General features: G+C 38.9%; 1 protein-coding gene across 1 annotated transcript in view; it reads right to left on the bottom strand.

Annotated features, from left to right (window-relative positions):
* Nucleotides 1-13,663, bottom strand: part of PRTG (protogenin) — a 128,982-nt gene that overhangs the window by 16,807 nt on the left and 98,512 nt on the right. The window contains exons 12-15 of the mRNA XM_032297376.1: nt 8,919-9,014; nt 7,401-7,587; nt 5,849-5,976; nt 4,446-4,616 (exon numbers count right to left, since the gene is read on the bottom strand). Of these exons, the coding sequence (XP_032153267.1) occupies nt 4,446-4,616; nt 5,849-5,976; nt 7,401-7,587; nt 8,919-9,014 (582 nt within the window). The remainder of the gene's footprint in view (nt 1-4,445; nt 4,617-5,848; nt 5,977-7,400; nt 7,588-8,918; nt 9,015-13,663) is intronic.

Below are 13,663 nucleotides of genomic sequence, written 5' to 3'. Positions count from 1 at the left end.
TGTGCCACCACGCCCAGTGTAACTGTTTTTATAGCGTTTATGACACTAGTTAAAATCGTAAATACTTGTTGGCTTGTTACCTGTGATATAAGTTCCAGTGGTGGTAGGGATTTTGTTTTGTTCACTGTGGTACTGCCAGTTCCTAGAATAGAGCCTGGCACATAGTCATCACTCAATAATAATTAGTTAATAAATGAAAATGTTCCTATTATTGGTGGTCCAATTCATTTGGGAAATGTTGCGTTAAATGGATTCCTTTATCACAGGATTTCTAATTTCCAGTGTCAATCTCTAACAAGAGGAAAGGTATATGGTATTCCTCAAACTTATTAAATCATAAAAAAACTTTTTTGAAAGAGACACATCTTTATGATAATAGGAAACTATTCATAAAGGACAGAATTCATGAATTGCCAAGATAGAACATAATTTCCTCCAGTGCCTTTTAGATTTAAAAAGAATTGCGTACTTTGTGCTGATTTACTGCATACCAGGAAGGTAAAGGCTTTCTTAGAATCTCTTTTTTTTTTTTTAGACTGAGTGTAGTGGCACAGTCTCGGCTCACTGCAACCTCTGCCTCCTGGGTTCAAGTGATTCTCCTGCCTCAGTCTCCTGAGTAGGTGGGACTACAGGCTCATGCCTACACCCTATAATTTTTGATCCATTTTAAATTACACACGAGTTAATTTCATGTCCTACTTCTGCTCAACCACTGTACTACCATGTACCATTTCAGCCACAAATATTATATGCTCACCAGAAACATTTTTAAATGTTTTGATTCATGAAAAATATCATTTCATTTGTATTAAAATATGTGAATTAAATATATACATAAATATATATAAACGTAGTATGTATAGATTAATAGGTATATGGGAAAAAAATTGACATTTTTTCCTTTATCTTTTTCTATACCATAACTTTTCCAAAAGTTGCCATAATTATACATAAAAGACATTTTAATTTTTCTTTAAATGCCGTGCTATAGTCCTCGCTTTTTGTTTAAATGTGAGTCAAACTCTTATGTTTTTCTCTCTCTGAAAAGTAAACTAAATTACTTTTTACTGACTTATTTTCTATGAATCATTGGCCTTAGCTATGAAAAAAGTTCTCTACATTTAACAAATGACAAAAGCTTTTCACAAATAATGTTTCTTAGAACCACAGCAACTAATAGATTATTTTTTCCTGTGCACTGTTATATAGCTAGAAGAGCTTACATAAATGTAAAAATCTGGACTGTAATTCCTTTCACTACTGAGACATCAATGAGGCAAAATGCTATTTTCTGAGCCCTGTTCCAAAATTACAAATGGATACATTTAAAAGAAGCCAGGATAAAATATATATTGCTTCCTTTTCTTTTTTGAGATGGCATTTTACTCCTGTTGCCCAGGCTGGAGTGCAATGGCGTGATCTAGGCTCACTGGAACCTCTGCCTCCCGAGTTCAAGCGATTCTCCTGCCTCAGCCTCCCTAGTAGCTGGGATTACAGGTGCATGCCACCATGCCCAGCTACTTTTTTATATTTTTAGTAGAGACGAGGTTTCACTACGTTGGCCAGGCTGGTCTCGAACTCCTGACCTCAGGCGATCCACCTGACTCAGCCTCCCAAAGTGCTGGGATTACAGGTATAAGTCACTGTGCTCGGCTCTATATTGTTTCTTTTTAGGCAGGTACAAATGAAGAACTCAAAGAAATATGTGTTCGTGCTATCAAAATTATTAATACTTATAACACCTCATTAAATCGAGTTATTTAGTTAAGTGCTGTGTCAATAAATCATTACGAAATTGAATAACTGAAACCAAATTATATATTTTACGAATACTGTGAGGCCAGGTGCAGTGGCTCATGCCTGTAATCCTAGCACTTTGGGAGGCTGAGGCGGGTGGATTGCCTAAGCTCAGGAGTTTGAAACCAGCCTGGACAACACAGTGAAACCCCGTCTCTACTAAAGTACAAAAAATTAGCCAGGCGTGGTGGCATGCACCTGTAGTCCCAGCTACTTGGGATGCTGAGGCAGGAGAATTGCTTGAACCTGGAAGGTGGAGGTTGCAGTGCGCCAAGATGGCGCTACTGTACTCCAGCCTGGGCGACAGAGTGAGACTCCATCTCCAAAAAACATACTGTGGTACACTGTAGCACTAAGGGCCTCTAGCAAATTATACTCCCATCGATTCACACACCCTTGTAGCCCTCCTGACACTGGCTCCAGACTTGGCCATGTAGCTTACTCTGCCCAATTAGATATTACTGAATGTGATGCAAGGAGAGGCTTGTGAAAGTTGTGTACGTGAGGCTTCCTCTTTTCTCTTTCTGACTTTGAAGCCCTCCCTTGCTGTTTGTGTGTGTGTGGTGTGTTTTTGTTTTTTTTTTTTTGAGATGGAGTCTTGCTCTGTCGCCCAGGCTGGAAGGCAGTAGCACGATCTCGGCTCACTACAACCCCTGTCTCCAGGGTTCAAGTGATTCACCTGTCTCAGCCTCCCGAGTAGCTCTGACTATACATGCGCGCCACCACGCCCGGCTAATTTTTGTACTTTTAGTAGAGACGAGGTTTCACCATATTGGTCAGGCTGCTCTTGAACTCCAGACTTTGTGATCTGCCGGCCTCAGCCTCCCAAAGTGCTGGGATTACAAGTGTGAGCCACAGCGCCCGGCCTTTCTCTTGATGTTTTTAGGAGGGTACTCAGAGACTATCAAACCTGTAATATGGCTGCAGTCTTGTGAAAGACTAACAGAACTGCAAGCTGATTTTAGTCCAAATTGTTGACTCAAAGAACTATGAGAAAACAAAATGGTTATGTTAAGTTGTAGATTAGTTTGTTAGGCAGCAATAGATAACCAATATAAACACAAAATCATATTGCTGCCAAATGCTTAGTACTTTCAAGTCTCTTCAGTGACCAGGAAATCATTACTTAGTGGGGCTTCTGCTTAATAAAAAAAAAAAAAATAGGAACATGCAATGATCAAACTCCAGCTAAAGTTGTCATCTACTTATTTTAAAACTCATATTTTATATTACATGCACATAAATATCTTTTATCTTCTAACTGGATAAATATCCTCTTGAAAGGTACAATGTATATGGGAGTATCTAGTACGGTACAGTGTCAAGGTGGCCACTACGTCTCCTGCTTGAATTTCTTCTTCAGCCTTTTATTGGTTGGCAAACTACTCTCTTCTCAGAATGCATGTCTGAATTAAGAAAGTGTCAAAATAATAAAGTTTCACTATTTATGTGATGGATCATCTAAAAACTGGCAAACAGGACTTGCCCAAATTAAAGATTCAAGATTTAGTCTGGGTGTGGTGGCATGTGTGCCTGCAGTCCTAGCTACTCAGGAGGCTGAGATTCTGTGTCCCCCCAAAAAAAAAAAAAAAAAAAAATTGCAAGATTTAGAAAAGGATATAATGATAAAAGTATGCAGTAAGAATCCTAAAAACTTTATAATTCAGTTTTTCTCAGGTAAAAAAAAAATTACTCTAAAAAACTGAAGTCAGTGTTCTTAAGCCCTAATCATCTTTTCCCTGTATTTAAGAGGACTCTAATATTCATAAGCATCAATTTTTTTTGTATGTGGACCATTTTAGTCCATTTAGCACAACAAAGGTCTTCTCCCTTATATCCGATCTCCTTCCACCGTTTCCTTCTCCTATGTAAGACACACTACCAGAAATCTAAGACTTATCCATTAGAAATCTTCCCTTCCTTAATCTTCTCTCCCTCCTATTGTCCAAGCTATCCTTAATTAACTCCTTAATATCTGCCAACCATCCTCTCCTTTCCATCTTAATCCTCACTGGATAGTCCTGGCTTAGCATCTCTTTCCTGGGCAGCTACAATAACTTCCTAACTAGTCCCTTTGCATTACTCTAATCTCCAGTTGGCCTCAACCAAACCTTTTTTTTTTTTTTTTTTTTTTTTGGAGACAGCATTTTGCTCTTGGTACCCAGGCTGGAGTGCAATAGTGCGATCTCCGCTCACTGCAACTCTGCCTCCTAGGTTCAAGCCATTCTCCTGTCTCAGCCTCCCAAGTAGCTGGGATTACAGGTGCCCGCCACCACACCCAGATAATTTTTGTATTTTTAATAAAGATAGGGTTTTGCCATGTTAGCCAGGCTGGTCTCGAACTCCTGACCTCAGGTGATCCACCCGCCTTGGCCTCTCAAAGTGCTAGGATTACAGACGTGAGCCACTGCGCCTGGCCAAACCTCTTCTATTAACAAGAGTAACAGTAACATTTTTGAAACACAAATTGTTCTTAAAAATTGGTGGATGGCTTCCCAAGGCTCTTGGAACAAAGCCAAAATCTTTACTCAATTATTACTTCATACATAAAAATGTAAATTCAAAATAAACTCTAGATTCCCCTTTCATTTCTTTAACATTCAAAATCTTACTTTTCACCCTTCGTGGCAATTTATGATCATATTTACCTTCACGGTGTAGGACCTGCCACTCTCCTGCAATCCAGGCCTTCCTGGATGCATACAAGATAGTATAGCGAGTCACAACTGTCTCTGGGCCATCAGGGGGTTTCCAAGAAACCAGGGCGGTGTCATCCTCTATCAATGTCACTTTTACTCCAACTGGTGGGCCTGCCGGTGCTGCGCACGCACAACATCAAATTGTATGAGTAGAACAAAATGGTTCATAAACACTCAAATACCTCGCTGATAGGCTTAGAAAAAAGTTCAAAACATTAGAAACCACCATAAAAAAATCACAGCTTTCAAAGATCATTAGTGAGCATAATAAAGTACTATTTTTCTTCTTTTATTTTCATAATATTTAAACATTAAAAAACATAAAGAAGATAGTAGATTCCTAGATGGAGAATCTAAGTTAAAGAGATAGCATTTTTAAAGTTCTTGAAACGTTTTGCTAAACTGCTAACTAGAAATGTTTACTTCCACCAACAGAACCTGTCTATTAGATATTGAGTTTCACCCCATTAGTGCTGATAGTTCTTACTAACATGTATAGAACATCAACATAACCTGATCTAGGAGACCAGTGAAGAAAATGCTTCTGAGATTAAAAAATTTAGTGATTCCTGGAAAAGTTGTGAATCAGTGAACTTACAGGGCAGACTTCAATCTAATAATATATCTGTGAAAAACAGTAAAATCTTGGAATTTAAGTTGACTCCATGTTTAATATGAGCTAAAAGTGTGAACAGTTGGTTTTTAACACATTTCAAATGGGATATTGCCAAAACCACAGCAACAAAGTCCTATGTTCACTGTCATAAATGTCCCTTACTTTCTTTCTATATAATTAAAATAGAGTAGAAATGATGCCTATACAGTATAATAGATTATCTAGTCCTTTGTCCTCATTCTAGAGATAGGAAAATGTAGGTCTAGGGACATGAAACATCTTGGATAGAGTCATAGGTAAGCTACAGAATTGGTGCTCAATCTGATATATACATTGCTCTGTGCACACCATCAAGCTGCCATTCGTACAGAAATAACTTCGTTATAATGTTGGCTCCTAAGATCATTAACAAACATATTATTCACTTACTGCCATTTGAAATTATTTGGCTGCAGATTTGAAGAACACATCTGATTTTTTTTTTTAAGTCTCTAAAAGGACACTAAATTTAAGCCTATCTGCTTGTACAATATACACACTGAGAAGAAAAAATTTAATTATAATAAGGAAAAAGAAATTTCAAAAGTGAAAAAAAAGAAACAAAGCAAAACAAATATATAAATCAACTGGTAGGTGGCAACTAGGGTAATATCCTACTCAGAGTAAATATATATTTCTTAAACATTTCCTTAATTTTTTTTAAAAGATAAAATCTATAGGGAGCTATTTTCTTTACCTTCTAGAAGAGTAGAACGGTAGACCACAGGGCTCCAGGGACTGGAAAGCTGATCCACATGTAATCGAACAGCAAATTCATATTTGGTGTTTGGTTCTAGACCTTGAACCAACATGTGAGTTTCTGATCTATAATAATGAGTGATGAAGTTGTTAATGCTGGTAGCATAGTGTTTCTTTTTTCTTTCTTTCTTTTTTTTTTTTTTTTTTTGGAGACAGAATCTCACTCTGTCACTAGGCTGGAGTGCAGTGGTGCAATCCCGGCTCACTGCAACTTCCGTTTTCCGGTTTCAAGCAATTCTCCTGCCTCAGCCTCCCGAGTAGCTGGGACTGGAGGCACGCGGTAGCATACTGTTTCTAAAAGAATGTCAGCATTTCCAAATAGGTAAGGGCATAATTTTCTTTACCTCCTTATTTTATTTGAAAAAAATGTTTACACTAAAAGAACAATTTAATTGGACTTTTAAAATACTACATTTGGTGTTATCATATAGAAATAAGCCTAACAGTTGCCTCTCTGAGAGCAAACTTAAAATGTCCCAATAAAAAGAGATTTCCTCTGAAATACCAGAAGCCAAATCATTCATTCATTCAAGACAAAGTCTTGCTCTGTTGTTCAGGCTAGAGTGCAGTATGGGATCATAGCTCACTGTAGCCTTTATCTCCCGAGGGCAAGCAATCCTCTTGCATTAGCTTTCCAAGTAGCTAGGACTATCTATAGGCATGAACCACCATGCCTGGATGATTAAACAAATTTTACTTTTGGCTGTGCACGGTGGCTCACACCTGTAATCTCAGCGCTTTGGGAGGCCGAAGTAGGAAGATCACCTCAGGTCGGGAGTTTGAGACCAACCTGACTAACATGGAAAGAAACCCCATCTCTACTATGAATACAAAAATTAGCCAGGTATGGTAGCAGCTGCCTGTAATCCCAGCTACTCAGGAGGCTGAGGCAGGAGAATTGCTTAAACCCAGGAGGTAGAGGTTGCGGTGAGCCGAGATCACGCCACTGCACTCCAGCCTAGGCAACAGAGCAAAACTCCATCTCATAAAAAATATACATAATATTTTTGTAGAGATGGGGTCTGGCTATGCTGCCAAGGCTGATCTTAAACTTCTGGCTTCAAGTAATCCTCCCACCTCAGCCTCCCCAAAATCATTCTTTTAGAGCACCGTGATGGGCATCTTTCTAACTCTAACCAAGAAACAGAATGACAACTGTCCCTACTTTTTGACTGCCAGTATGAAAATAGTCTTCTTTCTTTAAACATGCTAAGTTTAGTCACTTCAGAGTAATAATAGCTTCTTGCCTAATCTTATTGCATGAGGCAAGGAAAATTTAAAAATCACCTATATAAATTAATGTCAAAAAGTATGGTTTTCAGAAAATGGTAAGGATGCGAAACTCCCAGCCACTTTATGAGTAACTTAAGTTCTGAAACAAATGTTTACAGGTGAAGATCAAGCTGGGCCCAAGATGGTAAAAACTATGAGTTACAGGTAGGGTGTGGGGAGGTAAGCAAAGAAGATAACCATTAATAGGAGCTACATACGTTTGAAGGTACAGCACCAAAGAAGCATTCTGCAGGCCAACGGGATTACAGCGGACGGTGTAGTTAATGATTTGTGCAGTGGTGAATGCAGGCCTCCTCCAGTGCAGGAAGATGGAAGATGAGGTGTTAGCCTTTGCATAGAGATTATGGGGTGGCGGTGGAGGAGGGACCATGCGATCACGAACAGCTATTGAGAAAAACAATGTTAATTTACAATACGACATAACATATAGCATAGAAAGTGGTAAAATGGTAAAATAATAATATCGCAGTCTGTAAGATGATTTTAGGTCTTTCTTCCACCAGAGATTCATAGTGATCTAGAAGTATATCATCCAAATCTAAACAACTCTTCCATGAGATGAATAGGGGGTCAAAAACGGCCATGCATCACGTAACAACAGGGATACATTCTAAGAAACGTGTCATTAAGTGATTTCACCATTGTGTGAACATCACAGAGTGCACTTACATAAACCTAAATGATATAGCCTATGGCACACCTGGGCTTTATGGTATAGACTATTACCTATAGGCTACAAAATTGTATGGCATGCTACTGTACTAAATACTGTAGGCAACTGTAACACAATGGTATTTGTGTGTCCAGACATATCCAAACAGAAAAACGGTAACAGGTTGCTATATGCAATAACAGCAATGTCATAGGTGATAGGAATGTTTTCACCTCCGTTATAATCTTATGGGACATATGGTCACATATGTGGTCCACTGTTGACGGAAATGTCATTCTGCTATGCATGACTATATTACTGATACTTAAAAGATTGGAAAGCAGAAGCACAGAGAAGTCAGGCTACTAGCCAAAGACACTGAGAAAACCAGTGGGAGACTTAAGCCTAGAACATCCTTTTTAGGAGCAGTACGAGTGAACAGCAATTGGAGAGAAACAATTAGCCTAGAGGTAAAAGCAGATTTTTAAAAAATTCAGTTTGTAGCTATTCAGTAGTTATTTTCCTCAGTTAAGTGTCTTATTGTCTTCTGCAGGCAAAATGAAAGCAGGACTAATAACTCAATATAACTCACTTAAGAATTTACTGAGCACCTATTTGTTTAAGGTACTTCAGCTGGGTGTGGTGGCTCACACCTATAATCCCAGCACTTTGGGAAGCCAAGGCGGGTGGATCACTTGAGGCCAAGAGTTTGAGGCCAGCCTGGCCAACATGGTGAAACCCAATCTCTACTATATTTGCAAAAAAAAAAAAAATTAGCGTGGTGGCGCATGCCTGTAGTTCCAGCTACTTGGGAGGCTGAGGCAGGAGAATCGCTTGAACCTGGGAGGCAGAGGTTGCTGTGAGCAAAGACTGGGCCATTGCACTCCAACCTGGGTGACAGAGTCAGACTGTCTCAAAAGACACTATGCTATGCAGCACAGAGGACATAAAGTAATTAAGCCACCATGGCTTCCAAGTAGTAGTGAGACTATAACTTAAAGAAGGAGGAAGAAAAAGAACAGTGTGAGCTGTTGTAAAACAAACTGCCACAGCTTTCACTTACACACACATCCTGGAGTGCTGACAGTCTGATCTGCCTGATAGCCATCTTCTATGTTGTTGTAAGCCAGGAGCCTCACATGATATTTTCTTCTGGGGTCTATAAAGTAACCAATAGAAAATAATTAGGACAAGGTCTCTAGATCTGAGCAAAGGTGCTGAATGGAGCCTTTATAGATTTTGGGTGAAAAAGCTTCTGCATGCATAAATGTTCCCAGTACAAAATTTTTCTTTCCTTGTACTGCTCAAAAACTCAGCAATCCACCTTCATGCGACACTGCTATTATGACTACCAATAATTAACAATTTTACTTTACTTAATCTAATTTCAAACAATAACCCTATGACAACCACTCCCTCTCCTTTCTCTCCTCCTCTTCCTTAACTGGCCAGATAGATTCTTGATTTTGAAAGCCTTGGATGGCTTGACGGATCATTTGCAAGAGGCTATACTACGTAGAAGTTAGTTATATTTGAGGGCAGTTTACTTCAAACTATGGAAACCAAAGTGAGGTTGTTTTATTCCATAAAGTTAAAGAAAATTACAATTGTCATCCTTTAGTACCTTTAAAAATTTATAGAACCATGTTTTGTTTAAGTTTTAAATTTAAATGTGTACCCTTTCTACAAAACTACATGCTGAAGTGCGAACTTGACCAACAAAGATGAGTTGGAGCTCCCTCTACTGGCGTTTGTTAACTAGCACAATACTAAAACTAAAGTCCATCCCAATGCACATTACAACAAAATTTTTCAGGGCTTTGAGAAAATAGTTACACATTTTAACTTACATAATTTTAGAAATAAGAAGTTTAATTATAAAAATACATTTAAGTTAACTGTTTATGATGACATTTAAATACAGAATACTTGCTCAGGGCAAAAAGATACAACTCAGGCCAGGCACGGTGGCTCAGGCCTGCAATCCCAGCACTTTGGGAGGCTGAGGTGGGTGGATTACCTGAGGTCAGGAGTTCAAGACCAGCCTCGTCAACATGGCGAAACTCTGTCTCCACTAAAAATATAAAATTAGCTGGGTGTGGTGGCACATGCCTGTAATCCCATCTAATTGAGGAGGCCAAGACAGGAGAATCACTTGAACCCAGGAGGCGGAGGCTACGGTGAGCCAAGATCATACCACTGCACTCCAGCCTGGGTGACCGAGTGAAACTCTATCTCAAAACCAAAAAAAAAGGATACAACTGGGCGACAGAGTCAGACTCTGTTTTAAAAAAAAGATACTATGCTATGTAGCACAGAGGATATAAAGTAATTAAGCCACCATGGCTTCCAAGTAGTAGCGAGCCTGTAACTTACGAAGGAGCAGAAGAAAGAAGTGTGAGCCACAGTAAAACAAACTGCCATGGCTTTCACTTATACATGCATCCTGGAGTACTGAGGTCAGCTCAACGACTCAGCAATCTGCCTTCATATGACACTACTACTGTGTCTATTTACCAATAATTTATCAAAAATAATATATTTCTCTACTATACTTCTCTAAATAAAACAAAAACACAAATAAATTCAGCATTTCATAAGGGAAAACAATAATCCTTAATAGATATAACCAATGTGGAAAACGATGTGAAATTAAAGGTTAAAAATAAGTCTAGAGAGAATCCAAACATACAAAAAGCTAAAAATAGAGGCTGGGAGCAGTAACTCACACCTGTAACCCCAGCGCTTTGGGAAGTTGAGGCCAGGAGTTTAAGACTAACCTGAGCAATACAGCAAGATCCCATCTTTATAAAAAATAAAATAAAAATTAGCTTGGTGTGGTGGTGCATGCCATAGTCCCAGATGCTCAGGAGGTTGAAGCAGGGGGACCAATTGAGCCCCGGAGTTGGAGGCCGTGGTGAGTTATGATTGCGCTACTGCACTTCAGCCTGGGCAACAGGGTAAGGCTCCATATCTAAAATAAACTAAGCAAATAAAATCCCAAAATAAAATATAAGTTTATAAAACTCTCCAAAGTAATATGTTTATATAAATATTTTAGAAACTGATATTTTCTAATATTTAATATTAAAATTCATTGAAAGGATGTTCTAAAATATAATATTTTCATTTCCATTTGTTTTTTTCAAAAAAACCACAAGATGAAAATTTTCTGTGACTTGGAAAATTTCTAACCTTTCTAGAGGGAAAGGTAGGAAGACTAATCTAGCATTTGACTACCCTGTATAAAATGTCTTTTGGATACATCAGATTATTTGACTATCAGAAAATACCATAAGGTAGATGTTACGCCCATTTTATGTGTGATCTGTGATACAGAGGTTTCTTTGGTTTGTTTTTTGAGAAAGGGTCTCAATCTGTTGCCCAGGCTAGACTGCAATGGTACGATTACAGCTCACTGCATCCCCAACCTCCTGAGCTCAGATGATCTTCCCACCTTAGCCTCCCAAGTATATGAGACTACAGGCACACACCACCACACCTGGCTAATTTTTGTATTTTTTGTGGACTTGAGGTCTCACCATATTGCCCAGGCTGGTCTCTAACTCCTACGCTCAAGCAATCTGCCCATCTTGGTCTCCCAAAGTGGTGGGATTACAGGACTAAGCTATTGCAGCAGTCCTTCAAAGGTGTTAAGGGGAATGTCCAATACACATGAAGTTGAACAGCTGAGCCAAGAACTTGTTATTTCCATGACAAGGCCTCTAAATTTACGCAAATACATGTGCCTCTGTCAAAAGAGGTTTGTCTACTTATAATATTTTGGTTTTTTTTATTTTTTGAGACTGGGTCTCACTCTGCTGCCCAGGCTGGAGTACAGTGGTGTGTTCATGGCTCACTGCAGCTTTGACCTCTCCTCTCTGGGCTTGGGTGATCCTCCTACCTCAGTCCCCCAAGTAGTTGGGACTACAGGCACACAACACCACACCTGGCTAATTTTCGTATTTTCTCTGGATACGGCGTTTTTTTCATGTTGCCCAGGCTGGCCTCAAACTCCTGTGTTTAAGCAATCCTCTCGTTTCTGCCTCCCAAAGTGCTGGGACTATAGATGTAAGCCACCACATCCAGCTTCTTATAATGAATTTTAAAAGAGATTAAAAAAAAATATTTTATAAAACAATTATCAGAGAACACAGACACACTTTTCAAATGATTTAGAACACAAAGCACTGAAATTTTAATATCCAAAAGGTTCTGGTTGAGATTAATGGCTATTTAATTAGAATCTTGTCTTCTTTTTCCCTCCTAACATATTGCTGAACACATTAGTCAAATGAATCCTGAGTTCAGTATTACAAATAAGACCTCTGGGCCAGGTGCAGTGGCTCAGGCTTGCACTTTGGGAAGTCAAGGCGGGAGGATCACCTTAGGTTGAGAGTTCAAGATCAGCCTGACCAACACGGAGAAACCCCAACTCTACTAAAAATACAAAAATTAACTGGGTGTGGTAGTGCATGCCTGTAATCCCAGCTACGCACGGAGGCTGAGACAGAACTGCTTGAATCTGGGAGGCGGAGGTTGCAATAGGCCAAGATCACACCATTGCACTCCAGCCTGGGCAACAAAAGTGAAACTCCATCTCAAAAAAAAATAAAAAAGACCTCTGAATGGGTAAAAACAGAATTCAAAATTCAATTGGATCTTTGCATTCTAGATCTTTATAAATTAATAGTGCAACTTTGAAAAAATATGTATGTATGATATATATTACACTTTGTTTTTGATATGGCTGGAGTGCAGTGGCATGATCTCCGCCTCCTGGTTCAAGCAATTCTCATTGCCTAAGCCTCCTAAGCAGGTGGGATTGCAGGCACATGCCACCACGCCCGGCCAATTTTTGTATTTTTATTAGAGCTGGGGTTTTGCCATGTTGGCCAGGCTGGTCTTGAATTTCTAGCCTCAAGCAATCCACACACCTTGGCCTTACAAAGTGCTGAGATTACAGGAGTGAGCCAACACACCCAGCTGAAAAATACTTCTTTATTCTGTCTCTACTCAATTAGAAGGCTGCCTTTAAGAAAGCCTCCAGAATATAAAGGTATTGTGTGAGAATACGGGAGATACAGAAAAGGAAGGATAGGAGAGATTTGCTCTAAAAGTAGCTCATGTTCTCTACAGGGGTCCAAACATGAATATAGCTATATCTCAAAGAACGCTCACTTTGATGAAGGTTGTGAGTACAGGTGGAGAGATTAATCTGTTTTCTACTGTGCAAACAATTTCAATCAACACTGCATGAATACATCTCCAGAATGGTTCCATTCGTTAGCCCTAAAATGGATTCTTCAACTTTTCCCTTCTTTCTTTTTTAAAAATAAACTTCTTATACTAAATTTTAAACACAGAATTAAACTTTTTTCTCAGTCAGACAGAAACAGCTATGTCTCCCAAAAAGATAACAGAACCAAGTTGCTCCTTTAATGCCCCAAACACTTGGCTACTGCCTCCTCAGGACAGACTCACAAAAGTCCCATGGGAGGAGGAGCAGCTCTTTCACTCCTATTTGGAAATCATCAGGGAGCAACCGTCTCAAGGACCAGATTCCTTCCCATGTTGTATTAGGCATACAAGATCTTTTCTATCCAAATAGAAAAGGTAAAAAACAAAACAAAAAAACCAAAACAATAAATTCTGGAAATTATTTTTCTAGAAAAAAATTATAGGGCATACTATATGGAAAAAATAATTTAAAAGAATGAGAAACCCCACTTGTATTTTTCATAAGTGATCTACTCCTTACATCCTCTGAACCATTTTTAAAACTAACAAGTACCAGTTAGGGACAAA

The sequence above is a fragment of the Sapajus apella genome, unplaced genomic scaffold, assembly GCF_009761245.1.
Source record: "Sapajus apella isolate SASKATOON/1434 unplaced genomic scaffold, GSC_monkey_1.0 scaffold37, whole genome shotgun sequence".
Taxonomy (NCBI): Eukaryota; Metazoa; Chordata; class Mammalia; order Primates; family Cebidae; genus Sapajus; species Sapajus apella.
Note: the sequence above shows the minus strand (reverse complement) of the source record. Positions and strands in the feature narration are given on the sequence as shown.